Below are 17,049 nucleotides of genomic sequence, written 5' to 3' on the forward strand. Positions count from 1 at the left end.
AGGAGCAAGGCTGAGCTTATTTGAATCAGTTGGCTCAACTCTGCTCTAGTCTAGACTACAGCAAATTTCTTGAGGAATTTATCTTTAGTTTTTAAAAGTGATTGAGAGCTCTCTCCCATTACATATGTATGTTTAATATTACCCAGTGTACTCCTACATAGGGTGTCTGTCTGGAAATTATCCACCCTACATTGGAAAGCTCAAGTTCCATGGTATATGGTTGTTTAATAATTATTACTCTCTAGTATTAGATTATATGAGCAGCACATATTGTTAAATGTCTTCTGGGATGAGTGACATAGCTGCCAAATAAAAAGTAGTAACAGCTTGCCTACTCAAAAGTTGGGTACTCTTATGTGTGTTTTACATCACATTCACCATTGCCAAATTAGTGTCTGAGGCTATCAGGATGAGAGCTACCAGATTGTGGTGTGCATGCAGCATGGAGAAGTCGTGGAAGATGAGGGAAACTAATGCAGCCTTTTACAGAAGCCACACCTTTTTAAATTTGTGCTTGTCAATCACACAAAGACCTCAAGGAGCTTCCATTGATGGGCATTTTCGGAGCCACTTTACTGCATGATGTATAAAAAAAAACATGAATAATTCAGTACATTTTTTTCATTTACTTCTTAATAAACAAGGGTTTAGATCTCAGATACTGTATGCACTATAAGAAAAGGAGAGATTACTCACCTTGTGCACTAACTGTAGTTCTTTGAGACGTGTGTCCCTATGAGTGCTTCACTTCAAGTGCCCGTGTGCCCCATGTACTTTCAATCAGAGATTTTCGTTAGCAGTATCCGTTCGGACTGCGCATGCATCCTTCATGTCCTCATGCCCTGCACCAAGGCTCCATAGGGCTGTGTGAGTGAACTGTTCTCAGTCCCAAGTCCCACAGAGGAAACTCTGAAGCGGAGGGGAAAGAGGGCAGGTAATGGAGCACAGATCTCGAAGAACTACAGTTACTGCACAGGGTGAATAACTTCTTCTAGTAGTGTCCCTATGGGTGCTTCACATCAGATGCCTCCCAAGCAGTATCCCTGCAAGGAGGAGGGATCTTCATAATCAGGTCCAGAATTGAAGACAGTAGTGCATAGCCAGCTGACGTATTGGATATAGAGACATGGACCAAGGCATAGTGCTTGGAGAAGGTATGTACTGAAGACGGTGTAGTGGCTCTGCAGATCTCAGATACTGGAACATCTTTAAGTAATGCCATAGATGTTGATTGTGATGTTGTAGAGTGCACTAACATCCTAGAAGGAGTTTGAATGCTGGTCACATCATAACATGCAATAACACATTCAGCTATCCACCTTCATAGACTCTGGGTGGAGACTGTAGATCCTTTAGATCTTTCTGCAATGGAAACAAACAGGAGCCCTCCAGAGTGGTTTGGCCCTATCTAGATAGAAGGCCAACATTTTTCTGACATCTAAGGTATGGAAGGAAGCTTCCTGTTTGGAATTATGTGTTTTTAGGGGGAAAACATGGTAAATGAATGGACTGATCAAAATGAAACTTGGATGACATCTTAGGTAGGAATTTAGGATGTGGACATACAGAAATCTTGTCCTTGAAGAGGGTCTACCATTAAGGCCCCAATTTCTCTGACTCTTTGGGCCAATGTGATGGCTACCAAAAAGACCCTCTTCATAGATAAGTTCAGTAAAGAGCAGGTAGCCGTTGGTTCAAAGGGAGATATTGTGAGACATCTGAAAGTTAGACTAAGATCCCAAGCTGGAGTGAGGTCTTTCCCTTGAGGGAAAAGGTTCCCCAATCCTTTGATAAACCTTAGAGTTGTTGAGTGAGCAAACACTGAGAACCCGTCAACTGGGGAAGGAAAGGCTGTTATGGCAGCCATGTGAATCTTGACCAAGTTGTTTTATAATCTTGTTTTCTTCAGTTGCATCATGTAATGCAGGATAACCGAGAGTGAGGAAGATTTGGGTGCAAGTCGTGAAGTTCACTGCAATGGATAAATCTTTTCCACTACTGAAGGTAAGTATTTCAGGTAGAGTCTTTCCTACTGTTTAATAACACCTGTTGTACCTCTGTAGAACAGGAAGACTCTAGCTACGTGAACCATTGAGGAGTTATGCCTTAAAATGGAGAATGCCTAGGTTGGGATGAAGCATCAACCGGCATCCTTGAAGAAGAGATGAGGGATGACTGGAAACTTGATTGCTGGACAGAGGGACAGGTGAAACAGGTAAGGACACCAGCCAGTCTTGGCCTCGTTGGTATGATTAGAATAACCCTGGCTTTGTCCCGTCTGATTTTGTCCATTACCCTCAATATCAGAGGCATTGGGGGAAACGCCTAGAACAGTCCTTTCATCCCAGATAGGAGGAAGGCATCCCCCAGAGAATGGCAGTCTAGATCCCCTTTTCAACAGAACAGACAACACTTTCTGTTCATAGAAGTGGCAAAGAGCTCCACTTCTTGAAATCCGCAAGTTTGAAACATGATGTTGAAGATCCTAGAGTCCAACTCCCATTTGTAGTCCTGGAAGAAGTGTCTGGTGAGAGCATCAACCAGGATGTTTTGATGCCAAGGAGGTACATTGCTGAAATGTTTATGCAATGGTTTATGCACTAGTTCCACAACTTCATTGCTTTGGCCAACTAGGAAAAACCTGTTAGCCAAAGCATGCGCAAGGTAGACATGCTAAAGCTTAGTCTCAGACTGAGGCAATTGAGAAGGAACTGAGGGTAGTTCACCCAGGCAGTGCTAGACAGCCTCAGTGCAGGGTACAAAGATGTGAAGGGAATGGACACTGCTAATGAAAATCTCTGATTAAAAGCGTGTGGGGAGCATGCACACTTGAAGTGGAGCACCCATAAGGACACTACTCAAAGGTTATTTATTAATAGTTAATTATGAAGGCTAACACCAATGTGTGGCTATTTCATTTTGAAAAGATATTTCATTTTGAAAGGATAATACTCTTTTTGGAAAATTGTGCGTTTCATGCTAACTGTCGTGCCCATAAAGAAAAATGCATAATTGACACAGAAATATCTTCGATCATAAAATTCAGCTCTATGTAGCTGAATTAGGTGTAACTGCACATTCCCCGTAGTATGCGTCAGTGCTATTCTTCAAATCTCAACTATAATGATTTTACTCACCATAAAAAGTCAAAGTAATTCTTTGTAAATACCCACATGCCATACTTTCGCCAGTAAATTTAGAGTGGGTGTCTTTAGTATGGATAAAAGGTCAATAGAGTTTTTTTAATCTTTCTGTCATTGCTCTTTTAAGGCAGGAAGGAAGGGTGGAATTTGCAAAGACCTGGTTCTCAGAGAACAGGAAGGGAGGAAAGTCTAGCCAGCATGTTGCTTACTCAACTCCATTTATGGGAAGCAAATCCAGTGGTGAGATGAATTCTAGGTCTGTGCTGTTACTGAAAGGGAGTGTACAGATGTACAAATATGTCCTTGTTGCATGATCGTGTTATTCCATCATAAATGAACGACATACTGTACAGCTTAAGGATATCAGGGCTACACAAGCACAGAGCTGTTTAAACCTTGTGTTCATAGAGCATTAAATGTTCTTTATGTAAATGCTTCCTTAATATTTATTTTGGCATAATTTGAAAAAATAGATTTAATGAAACTTTGCTCTAGACAGTTTGCTACAACTTATATACAGTTTTTCATAAAAGTCTTCTTATACTGCTCAATTGAAAATGAAAAAAAATGTATTGATACTATATTAATGACTGAATTAATCTGCATTTTTATATTTCAAATATTATTTTACCACAAAAGTGATAAATTCAACAGCAGTTATATTCACTACTAGCTCAATTTCCAATTATATCATTAATATTTTGGAACTTAGCTTCTATTTTTTTCATTTTGCTTATAACATGTTTTCATACATATGAATTTTACTGTCATTTTAATAATACAGAGTTGGAACAATTGTTTTGTCTTGCATACTGTGGGACAAATTCTGCTCTCAATCATGCTGGTATAAATGCAAAATAACTCAAAAGTTAGTGGAGTCATTTTGCATTTACACCAGTATGACTGAGAACAGAATGTAGTCATATATTATTTTCTTAGATATATTTAGGATACTCATAGTTATATAAGAATGCTTTTCCTTTGTTAAAGGTTTCTTGCACTTCACTCATTTCAGAGTAGGGAAAATAGGCCAAAATAAAGGTCTATAATGGAAACGTAACTATAAGCATAAAAGGCCTTAGTAAAGTAAGACCTAGGATGAAACTCTGATTCATTGGCGTCAATGGCAAAACCCCCATTGACTTCAGTGGGACCATGATTTCACCCATAATATTTAAAAACTAGAAGAGAAACTAAAAAAAATTCCTTCTTCAAATTCTATAGACTGTAGTAGAAGGTGATGCGCTGCATTGTGCTCTTATCCGAGGCAGTTACATGCTATAAGTGCCTTTGAGACACATAAATCACCTTTCTGCAAAGGCCACAGTTTCAAAAAAAGCTAATTCCCTCATGAAAAAAAGGACCAAGATTCAATATGAAGAGCAAATAGTGGCTTTCTGATAGTGTAGGTTTCTTTTATTAGCATCTTAGTTCCAAGCAGTATTCTTTCATGGCAGTATTGTGCACTTAAAAGTCTCCGGAAATATGTACATAAAAAGGGAAATTCTTAAAGCTGGTAAGGATAAAATTAGACCTGTTAGTTATGGTTTGTGGTCTCAGTTCAAACACCAGCTCAGCATCGTGAGTTTATTGATGGGTGATTTTACCTACTTTGCCTTCATTTTGGAGAGCTGATAGCTACTTTGGCACCAAGATACATTTTAAACAAAATAACATTTATTTTTAGTGTACTGTAAATTAATTTTTGAACCTATGACCCTTGAATCTGTCTCCTGAAGTGGTTCTTTCCACATTGTTTTATATCCAAATCTGTGATTAAGGGCCCACACCAGTTCCTGAGGTCCTATAAACATAATCTCCTCATCCTTTCTCCATTGTGTACCCTTCCTCTAGTGAACAGGGCTACTGTGTAAGACTGAAGAATTAAAGGGGAAAAAATGAAAACAAAGAGGGTCAACTATGGTAATGCAGCTGTTCAGGAAGATGAATGCAATCATAATACTGATGTGATTACTCATGTACTGTCTCTTGCAGACATACTGTGGAATGGGAATACTGATTTTGCTGGTGATTATCACCACATTATCCACCACCTCAAAGTTGTCATAAACAATGGACAGCTGTTGAGCCTAATTATCATATTGTTTAGCCTCTTATTTATTTTAGTTTCTATTTTCTACTTTGATGGTTTCCTTCACTTACATTTATTACAAGTGTAAAACATAAAAGAAATAGGCTTCTGTTTTTAGATCTGCACAGCGATTCCTCTGACATATCTTGGGTTCCCCCAAAAAGGACACTGCTGGGGGCAGAGGGGAATGGGGGAGCTGGGAGGCTATAGTTGGGGTGCTGGAGGAGTGGTGTGTGTGTACTTGGAGGGTTACCTGTGGAATACTGGAGGGGGTACCTGCAGCCTCACTCTCAAGGTGGGGGGCAGTGTCACTCCCTGTCATGGTGGCAGGACGGCAGGTGCAGGCAGGGCTGGCTCCAGGCACCGGCGGCTCTTTGGCGGCAATTCGGCGGTGGGTCCCTCAGGTTCTCTCGGAGAAGAATGAAGCAGCCGCCGAAGTGCTGCCGATCGTGGCTTTTTTTTGGGGGGGGGGGGGAGGCGGCAAAAAAGCTGGAGCCAGCCTTGGGTGCAGGCCCAGGATGCATCGCCAGCCCATCTGACAGCACCTCCCTGCATGACTTCCCCCTCCCCAGGGCTGGGAGCCAGGACCTGGAAGGGCAGGATCCTGCAGCTGCAGCTGCAAAGGAGGGACCAATCAGCTGTGGATGCAGGGGAGGGACAGTTTGCAGTTTTATAGCCCCTCAGACTGAGCCCCGCGAACCCAAGTCAGCTGACATGGCCAGCCAAGGTTGCTTAATTGCAGTGTAGACATAGAAGTACATACTCAAGTGGCAGCCCATGCTGCTGTAGCTTTGCTGCTATTCTTATTTGAATTGGCTAGATAAACGCCATCTTCAGGTATGTCTAATCATGCTGCAGTCACACCTCTGACTGCAACGTAGGCATACTTAAAGACTTATATAATTTGGCCAAATTTGGGCAGATTTTCATTAAGATGGTAAGAGACACATCCCTGAGACTAAGCCAATTACCCTGCCAAGCTTCAAGTCCCTGCTCCAAAGCACAGAGACCCTAGTACTTCTAGACAAAAGAGTTTTAAGAATGTTTTAACATGAGCAAAACAATGTGTTTCTCCCTAATCTCATTCTTAGAAATGGCTATACCATTTTGGCTGAAACTTTCCCAAACAATTCTGCCTGAGGCAGACAGCTGGCCTGGAAAATTTCAGCCTGGACAGTTTTAAGGTTGTCAAAGTTTTAAGCAACTGAAAACAGGGTCTTGTAACAGGAAGTGTCAAGCATGCTTAACTACAGACTTTGCTACCAGCTCTGTCTATAATATATATAGGGACAGATATGCAGTTAGAATTGTATACAGCTGCTATGTATTTCAAAGCTTGTTTATATCTCTATCTTTCTCCCCCCTTTGCCAGTTTCAGATTCAACACCTGTTACAACTTGGAAATGCATGGCTGGTTTACTCTAGTAAGCACCGTATGTCCTCATTAATCAACCTTGACTTAACAGGTGCTGTTCAAACTTTTATCTGTCACTGTAGCAACAGCTAGGAGATGAATAAGAATTTTAATTTATCCTAATAAAGGAACACAATTTGCTTAGCCCTAAGGCCTGCAGATAATACTTAGGCACATGTGAAACCTCTGATGACACTACCTAGTGAAATCAATAGACGTATTCACAGTGCATAAAGTTAAGCATGTGCTTAAGTTTTTGCTGGATTTGGCCCTAAAGAGTTTATGTACTGGTGCCTTCATTAGTTAATTTCTTATAACTTAATTTCTTCTGTTTGTGTGAGTCTCTTCTCTCATAGCAAGGGGAACAAGAAAACAGTCATAAAAATAGGAAATTGAGATTGTAGAACCAAAAAATTGGCATTGGGACTCAAAAGCACCTATAGGCCTTTAAGTAATTTTACCTCATTTTGTTAGGAAAGCGATTTAGGCTGGAGCCTAGATCTTCAAGCCTTCCCTTTTAAATTAGGCCCATAATTAAAATGTTGTGAAAATTATGCGTTAATAACATTTAAGACCTATAGAATTGTCTCCACAATGAACACAAAACAGTTGCATTAAAAAAAACAGATATTTCTCTGCAGTGTTTACAACCAAACACTGCTGCACTAAAGTCATTACAGAGAAACTGATTATAAACAAAAATGAAACTGAATTAACTGATTTTCATTTTGCAAACTGAGGAAAAATAAAAAACAACAAAAATAGATAAAGAGCATAGACAAAGACAAGTTGCATTTTTAAAATTCTTTCATTTTAAATAATTTAAAGCAGGGGTCAGCAACGTTTGGCACGCGGCTAGCTAGGGTAAGCACCCTAGCGGGCGGGGCCAGTTTATTTACCTGCTGACACGGCAGGTTCGGCCGATCGCAGCCCCCACTGGCCACAGTTCGCCGTCCCAGGCCAATGGGGGTGGCGGGAAGCGGCGCGGGAGAGGGATGTGCTGCTTGCAGCTTCCCGCCGCCCCCATTGGCCCGGGACAGCGAACTGCGGCCAGTGGGGGCCGCGATCGGCTGAACCTGCTGCGTCAGCAGGTAAATAAACTGGCCCGGCCCGCTAGGGTGCTTACCCTGGCGAGGCGCGTGCCAAACGTTGCTGACCCCTGATCTAAAGTATAATCAGTAACATAATTAAAGAAATGTGTTTGTTTATAAGTATTACTTTTAAGTTAACCATATCAATTTAAAAGGAGATTCACTAAAAGTATCCTACAGAATTAGTTTTGTGAGTTCTGGTATCCTGCATATACATAAACTTGATATCTTTTATTACTACATATTTTTTCTGATCTTTATCTCAGCAATGATGATTTATTCAGGACAGGAGAATTTATTTTCTTATATAAGCAGTACACAACAAAAAAGCTAAATCTAATATATGAAATTATTTTTAACCAGTTCATCCTACTTGGCCCATTTTTCCTCAAATGATCTATTTTATGTGTTAATCTATTAGAGGAAGTAAATAATTTTATTTCTGTTAATTATCTTTCTTCCTGTTGACAACATTTCTCTAGTGGGTATTTATTTTTGCAATGATTTGCCCTGGCCAATCCTGAAAAGACTCACGTACATGTTTAACTTTAATGTCTGTGAGATCACTCCTACTGCATAAAGTTAAGCATGGACATAAATTATGCATGATCACAGCCCTATTGAGAAAAAAAACTGATTAAAATGACTTCAGTGACAAGGATTCCAAAATCAAAATCTTTTAGGAAGTGCTCTGATTTACTAACAACATAAAATAGGAATTTGGGGCTACAGCCCCAAAATAACTCTTTCATCTTATTTCTAACATTGAACCAGAAGTCCATCAGTTTGGAATGTTCCGAGAAGATATGATGTTCGTCTCACGAATCACATCAGAAAAAATCCACAGTTGAATGTGTGGGAAAAAAATTAGAAACTTGTAGTGACAAACAATACTAAGTTTGGAAGAAATGGAAATTACTCCTAATTCCTAAGGCAGATTATTAGACAGAGCACTTTCAGTTCTACAGCCTCAAGTAGAATGAGAGACTTTGATTGCCTGCCTGGCAAATCATTGTAATGTTATGAGGACACTAGGCTGGCCTACACATACTGAGATTTTGTCAGGGGAAACAGAAGCAACAAGAAAGAAATGTCCTTGAGTTAGATATCACTTACTTGATCAAACTGGGGATCTTCTCCTCGTTGCAGAGATTTGGTCAGTGGCTTTTCCTAAAATTAAATATTAAAAAATATATATTATTTAAGAGACACCTTTTGAGATGTTCAAGCAACACTACTATTACATTTCTATTACCATTCTCTCCAGACAGCTTCTCCCTTCCCACCTACTGTAGTGCGGGAAAGCTCTTTACTTCATGCACACACAAAAGACGACATATCCATGCACATTTATTAACATTGGAATAGCTCCTTTCAGTATTATTCAGCTCCTTTTAAAGAAAAATGACTAAAATTTATGATGATTGAATAAGATTGCTCTGCAATTACTCAACAGTCAACTATACAAGAGATCTGAAATGAGTTCCAGTGTTTCCTCCTATACGTATTGTAGGTACTGTCTTTAACTACAGGATACTTTTTGGCCAGGGAAAGTAGTTTGCAATACAAAAATGACTGCACTGGACCTTAAGTGGAGGGCTATTGTCTGGCCTGCTGGGGGGAGGGGTATACCTCTTTAAGAGCAGAGGCATGGATGCTGCTGCAGATGCAGAGCAGGTCAGTGTGGGGACGCTGACTCGTCCACCAGGTGACCAGAAGAGAGCAGAAATAATACAGATGCAAGCCAGGTGAGAGAAGCCTCTCTTTCACTCAGACTAAGCAGAGCAGCACGCACCCTCCCACACACGAAAGTGGCAAAATACCAGGTTTGCTCAGACTCTGCTGTGGACACTGCACTAGCAGCTGTTTTCTTGAGGGAAGGGCTGGGAAGAAATGTTTCCCTCCCGGAAGGAGGACAGGAAACACTGGATGTGGTTTTACTTAGACCACAACTTTATTATTAACTGTCTGGGAGCACCTGGCAGATAAAAGTGTACAGTGCAGGTAGCTCCATTTCAATATCTACCTGGGGGGCTTCAATCATCCTGGTCCCCAGCCAACCTGCTGCTGGGACCTTACCATCCCCCACCCTCAAATGAGGGTTAAGCTGGGCTAAAGGGGGGGGATTGGTTCCCTGCCATGCCAGTCATAGGAGGCCCCCATTTCTGCTCCTTTAACAGATACCTTCTTTAAATCCTTTTCAAAACCATTTATCTGATCACTGTATCCCTTCCCTATGGAATACCTGCACTGGACATCTTCCCCATGCTTACGTAATGAGTTGCAACATCATAGCCTAGCTCTCATTCCATGCTCACCCCTACTAAGCCCTCACCCCCACGAACCTGCTGTGGGGAAGGTGAAACAAAAACCCCACTATGACTTAGCGACTCTGTACACAACGTCAGCCTGGTCCACAACCCAAGGATCATGCAAGTCAGAACTAATCAATGGACTGGAAAGCTATACTACATAATTAACAACAGATTTTTAAATTTGGTGTTTGTCCAGAAAAAAAAGACATTTTTCTTTTTAAGAACAATTAACTTTTTCTTCTATAACTTTATGACCCAGCACTCAATGGCCATTTATTGACCAATAACACAGGCATGAGATTTACAGGAGAGGAAAAAACAAGCAAGAGTGAGTAAAGTGAAGTGGCAGCACTACTGATTTGAATGGATAAGAAAAATGTTCACTGGACCAGCTTATAAAGTTATACTGGAATCCTTTCGGTGCTACCGAACTCCTTGTTTTTTTTTTGTTTTTTTTTTAAGTTCTGAATTTTTCTTGTGGGCTTTGCAAACACTGTGGGCCTCTATTACAAATGTGTAATCTTATCAGAGAGGTAAAATGGTTTGTGGTTAATGCACTGGAGTTGGGACCCAACAGACCTGGGTTAAATTACTGGTTTTTTTACAGACTCCCTGTATGATCTTAGGTAAATCACTTCATATATCTGTGCTTCAGTTCCACATCTGTAAAACAGATGATACTGTTTCCCCTAACTCATAGGATTGTCTCAGACAAAATGCATTTAAGTTTGTGGGACTCTCAGATACTATCCCAGAGAGCACTCCCAGACAGACAAAGAGACACAACAGGTTATTTGAAGATTAAGTTTATGGGAAAAAAGTGGGAATCAGAAAAACATTTTAGATTTATTTAGGGGAGTCATTCTGAATGAAATTCACTGGCACATTAGTTAATAAATGAATTCACTTTTTTGCTTATGAGAATGGAGTGTTTTTGGTGAATTTTTAAAATGTTAATTTTTTTTACATTTGATTACTATATTTTATATTGTATTTCTGCAGAGAGATTGAGTGTTATGTGTAAAACCTTTTTCTTTTATTTTCTTTTTAATTAATGTGGTCAAAAATAATTGCCTAGAGAACTTTGCATCCAGTAAAAAATTACAGCAGAAAAATGTCAAGTACAGGAGTGAGAATCTAGGCTGAACTTAAAAAAAAAATCAATAATAAATCATCATTTAAAATCTCAAATGATTTAAGTACATGTCTAACTTCTGTTTCCTTATGGAATATATGAAATGTATCTATTACTTCAAATCCTTTATGCATCATAATCTAACCCCCAATTGCCCATTTCAAGTGTCCGCCTCCAGCATGTGTTACCCCTTCTGCTTAACAATCTGTCCCAACTTGTATTTAGTTCAGAGCCTCTGCTTCCTTCCCCAGACCTGAGAAAGAGTTCTGTGTAACTTAAAAGCTTGTACCTTAACCAAAAGCAGTTGGTCCAATAAAAACAGTACCTCACCCACCTTGTCTCTCTCTCATCCTGAGACCAATGTGGCTACAACAGCACTGCAAATATCTATTACTATTGTTATTTATGCAGCAGCCTAAACATAACCAGCACTGTATAAAATGTGAATGTGCTGAACAGAAGTGCAGATAAAAGACCCCACAAGGCATGGAGGCAGATGCTTCTGTATTGTAGTATAGGATTCTCCCACCTAAGTCTGTGAGAAACTACAGGACAGGCTGAAAAATATATGATCCCTGCAACTGTGGATTGAATTTTAAGTTCTCCTGGTGAACAGTCCATGTCTCTGTGCCTGTATCACTTATCAGCAGCCTTTTTCTCCCACTCTCCCAAAACCAAGTATGTCCCTCTTTTCCATGATCCATGGGGAGAATATTATTTTGTATAATTTGTTGATTGATTTGATAATTAATTATGCTGATATAGTCTTAATGCTACCTGGAAACAAGGCTTTCTAAAGAGTCAACAAAGTATCCCCTGACCGCCTAGCAAGAAGAGAAATGAACAGGTTGTTTCTACTGAGTGTTTAGTCACTGCTTTGCCCAGTACAATGCTCAGTATTTCCCCTTAGGCAGTGGCTACTTCAATCTATAAAGTGACCTTTCCAAGTATACTGGTGGCACAATAACCTTTATTAAGAGTTTCATGGCAGCTTATTGGCATTTGTGCCACATATGTTCATTATGCCGCTTAGTGATAATACAAACAGTAACTGGGAGAAAAGGGTGCCAAAAATCATAGCACTAACCCCATTCGTTTGTGCAAGGGTTCAGCCTTTTCCCCCACTCAACTGCATCTCGTATTTGGCTAATACGTGTATTGTCAATTGATGCACACTTAAAAGGGAGGCAGCAGACATGCCAAAGCAAGTATTTAATTTGTTTTCAAAATATAAAGGGTTTCCTCAAGATTTTAGTGAAGGGCTAGGAACAAACCAACAAATGATCTTAATATGTGGGGAAATTTAGAAATGAAAAAAATGTATACAATACAATTGATGAGAGAAAGGGATTGTCATTAGTATTATCATTACTTACTATTAATTATGCGCACTTTACAGATGAGGAAATGAGGCACAGAGTGATGAAGTGACTTGCCCACGGACACCCTGAGGCCTATGGCAGAGCTGGGAACTGAATATCAAAATTGCATACATTTTTTTCATTTCTGACCCAGTATGGCCGTTCTTATGTTTTTATGTTAGAAAATTTCAAAATTGGGAGCGGGTGGGAGCCAAAATGAAAGAAAACTGAGGACAACACCCTTTAGGGTTTTGAGGGAAACTCTGATCCTGTAGTTGGAAAACCTATTTAAACCAAGAGGTCATGTGTTGAATTTCACTTTGGGTGGTAATTTCCTTCAGACAGAATACTCAACAGTAATTAATTCCAAAAAGCAGAAGTATTTTTTATAACCCACTATAAGATGAACCAGACTAACAGTTCAACAGCTTGACATCTTGGACAATATTAGTATCCTAAAGCACTTAGCAATTTTTCTTAGTTAAAATGCTCCCTATCATCAAATTGCTCTTAAACCATCTATCTCACTGACTGGCTTGCTTACACCACAGCACGAGAACAAATCCTTGTTTTGCAGCTGACAATCAATTGCTTTTTGACCAAGTTAACCTTACTTCAATGCAACAGTGTGTACTTATACCTGTACCACTGGCTCTTGCCTCTACAGCTGTCAAAAAATGATTATTACAAAATCTATGCTTTTCAAAAAATAAAAATGTAAACACTAACAGAATTTGTTTGCTTTCTGACCATAAACTAGAGGAGGAAAGATCCATTGTCTCAGAACTGTACGCAATAATATTCTAATAAAAGTTTGAACCACCGTTTGCTTACTTAATATGTCTCTGAAGCAAATAATAACCCTTTAACATCAGAAAAGGGCATAGCACAAATATTTTAAGACATATTGTAAATCTCAGACTTAATTGTACAAAAAATTCAAGAAAATATAATGATTAAGTAAACAGCGTGTCCTGAATATGGGGCAGCAGCACAATGGTTGGAGAAAGGAATTATAATTCAGGTCTTGCAAGTTACGTATTAGTGGCTCCATGTTGCAATAAAGCTTCACCCACCACTTTGGAAATAATACTGTATCATTCCACATGAAGGCCATGTTTACACTTACCGGGTATCGACGCTGCTGCGATGTATGCAGCGGGGGTTGACAACTGCAGAGCACTCTCTGTTCAACTCCAGTACTCCACCGGAATGAAAAGAGTAAGGTATGTCGATGAAAGAGCATCTCCCATTGATGCAACGCAGTAAGTCAACCTAAGCTATGTCGACTCCAGCTACGTTACTCAGGTAGCTGGAGTAACGCTAACTTAGGCTGACTTACCCGGTAGTGTAGCCAAGGCCTAACATCCTCACTGCATTACTACTAATTTAGAATGCAGTGTTTTATATCAATTTGATAGAATACCTGTGAGGGGGTGTCCGCTCCACACTCACCCTGAAGAGGTTAATGGAGGCCAGATAAGCTAATTAACCCATTAGGCTGAAGGCTGAGAGGAAAGCCATAATTAGGGGAAGCTCACCTGTGTGGGAACAGGTGGGACTTCTATAAAGCCAGGGAGCTGATAGCAGAAAGGGGCTGCAGGGAGACAATCTACAGTCACTCCCTGGGAGAAGGGAGGTGTGACAGGGGACTAGAGAGACAAGTAGTCCACATAGTAGGGAGTAGAGAGGCCAGCAAACCCCAGAGAGGGGAGAATGCAGGAGTGAGAAGCAAACCAGGGAGTAAGAAGCAAGGCTGGGGACTGAACAGGACTTATCTGCATGTGGTTGAGTCCCTGGGCTGGAACCCAGACTAGAGGGCTGGCCTGGGTTCCCCTATCTGCCACTGGGGAAGTGGTACTGGCAGGGCAGTGAACTGGAAGACTGTCGGGGTCACTGTGGGAGTGACAGAGACTGTGAAGGACTATATCCCGGAACTGAGGAACGCTGAGTGACCTGGCTGGAGAGCCAAGTCATGAAGAGGTCGCTGCGGTCCATGGAGAGGGAGAGGGGCTGCAAACCAGAGAGATATGGAATGATGGCGTAAAACCAGAGAAAGGGGCATCAACCTCATAAGCTTATCCACAGAGCGGCCATGAAGAGATGCCAGCCTAGCAGTGAGTAGAGCACCCTGTGACAATAGAATACTTAAAAAATATAAAAGGATGCATTCCCCTATGGTCATATGAAGAGTATAACAAGAAATTATGTCGGGAAGACCCTGCTGAGTAAACTCAAGGAGTCCTCTTAATGTCATGCTAAACAGCCATGTGAAATGTCTTAGGGCAGCCCCTGCCTGGAGTGCCCTCTTGCAGAAGGATTCAGCATGATAGGCATGCCTGCCTCAGTTTCCTATTTCAGAGTCCCTAGTAACTCCATGCAAGCTCTCTTGACACAATAAGACATTGTGCAAATGGCCCAAAACATAAAGTCTCAAACTCATATAGTTCATTTCTCACCCCAGTGCAAACAGCCATTAAGATCACCCAACACCTCGTGCCATGATGCCTCATGTATCATACACTGGCACCTTCAACCACACCGAGACTCTGGCAATCCTCCCCTGTCCTGGTACCAGTAAAGGCACCCCAGCCCTTCCTACTGGAGTGTCACCCCACTCTTCCCAGTGGGAATCCCCACAGCCTCTCTTCTGGGAGTGCATCTTTACCAGGGGATCATCACTCACTCCCTTTGGCCCTCTCAAGGTTCTTCTGGGTCCAGCTCTTTGACCTGGGAGACATCAGCAGGTAAGCTCCTCTGCTGCTCTCCTACCTTCGGCTCTCTCTGGCTTACAGCCAGCATTTCCCTCTGCTTCTCCTCCTGCCTTCAGCCCTGGCTCTCTGGCTTATGCACAACAGCCATCTAACCCTTCTTGCTGTTCTCACTCGGGCAGCTCTTATTCACCAGGTCTCTCCAACAAACTGGGGATGTTTCTGACCTTTTATAACCCCTAGGTCCTACTCTGCCTTCTTAATTGGCCAAATGGGAGCACCTGCTCTAGTACAGGGATGCTGGAGCTACTGCATTCACAGAGGCCAGCCACCCTATGACAGAAGTCTTCAGAAAAAGAAATGTCCGACTATTTCATACACCTTTATTACCCTTCCTGTTTCCTCCACTTATTTAGCACTAGCCATTTCTGTCTTCTGATAGAATCTCAGTGCCTAAGACACAAATGATTTTTCTTCTGAAGCTCCTGTTATCTAGGACAGCCTTCCTGTGTTAGCATATCTCAATCACTCTATATCTTTTAAACTCTCTTCTCAAAACAACTTTTCCTCCCTTGCCTATTATCTCAGTTTCTCTCGTCCTCTATTATTGTTGACTATGTAGCTCTTCCTTATTATTTGGCTCTGTTACTATAGATTTAACTCTAAAGTTATTTATTATTTAATTATATGAGGTATTTCAGATTCAGTTTGTATGAAAGCTATTATATACAATAAAGATGTATTGTTTGTATTGAAGATTAAAAAATACAATAAAATGAAGCTGTTGATGTGCAGTAGATTTTATAGCAGTTTATCTGCCCTATGGATGAATTTATTTAAAAAAAAAAAAAAAAAGTTTTTCAGCCTCAGGGAACCTTTTTTTTGTCCACCCGCCTCAGAAATGACAGAGAGGCTCTTTTATATGAAATGTCCATTCCATCTGAGCTGCTATAGCTTTATTACGCTACACAGAAAGGTCTTCCAATTCCTGTATGAATAGGTAGGTTGAATATGGAGCCAAGAATTACAGCCACATAAAATATGAATAAAGAAGGGTTTGATTCATCTGAAATAACCCACAGCATTCTGGACTGTGGAAACTGTCAGATAATTTCAGAAAAATTGAGTCCTTAACGAAAATATTCCCATTTTAATTATTAACATTCTTATTTCTTATCTGAAGTGCTGCTCTCAATTGCATATGTTGCATTTGTTTCACATGTGAAACCCACATTGACATTAATATACATTAGAGATAAGCACTGGAGATCAGAGAGAAGAATTTTTCCCTTAATTTTTAAGTTTTTTTTTTATTAAAAATATTGTCATAAACGTCTTCCTCCTTTCTAGGTCAATACACAAATATAACTGGGAAAATTTAGATAGGCACATGTTTTCCCAAACACCTGTCACAAAATTCAGAGTTCAGGGAAACATGAAAAATAAACAACGGGATGTTGTAGTGTGTATTAGAATGCATTGTGTCAATATATTACAATGATATATTGTTCCACTTAAAATGCCAGCCACTTCCATTCACAGCAACCATTATGCACACAACTAACACATAACTGCAGCTTTGTACTGTTACTAACATAGATAAAACCTATTTTCTTATAAAAGCTTTCTAAACACAAGAATATTCTGATACAAAATGGAAACAGGCTACATATTCTCTCTTGGGGATTCCCTGGATATTGGAATGGGAGTAGAAGGGACCATTAAAAAAAAGCTCTTTATTTCACTTTTATTTAAAATGTAATATGCACAGGCCACTTTCAATTACT

At 40.4% G+C, this 17,049-nt stretch overlaps 1 protein-coding gene across 8 annotated transcripts in view; it reads right to left on the minus strand.

The window, feature by feature from the left end:
* FRY (FRY microtubule binding protein) overlaps nucleotides 1-17,049 on the minus strand; it is a 422,104-nt gene that overhangs the window by 212,867 nt on the left and 192,188 nt on the right. For all 8 annotated transcript variants that reach the window (XM_054015341.1, XM_054015336.1, XM_054015335.1 and 5 more), the window contains exon 3: nucleotides 8,857-8,910. In XM_054015341.1, coding sequence (XP_053871316.1) covers nucleotides 8,857-8,910 — 54 coding nt within the window. The remainder of the gene's footprint in view (nucleotides 1-8,856; nucleotides 8,911-17,049) is intronic.

Source organism: Malaclemys terrapin, chromosome 1 (assembly GCF_027887155.1).
Source record: "Malaclemys terrapin pileata isolate rMalTer1 chromosome 1, rMalTer1.hap1, whole genome shotgun sequence".
In the NCBI taxonomy this organism is placed as follows: domain Eukaryota; kingdom Metazoa; phylum Chordata; order Testudines; family Emydidae; genus Malaclemys; species Malaclemys terrapin.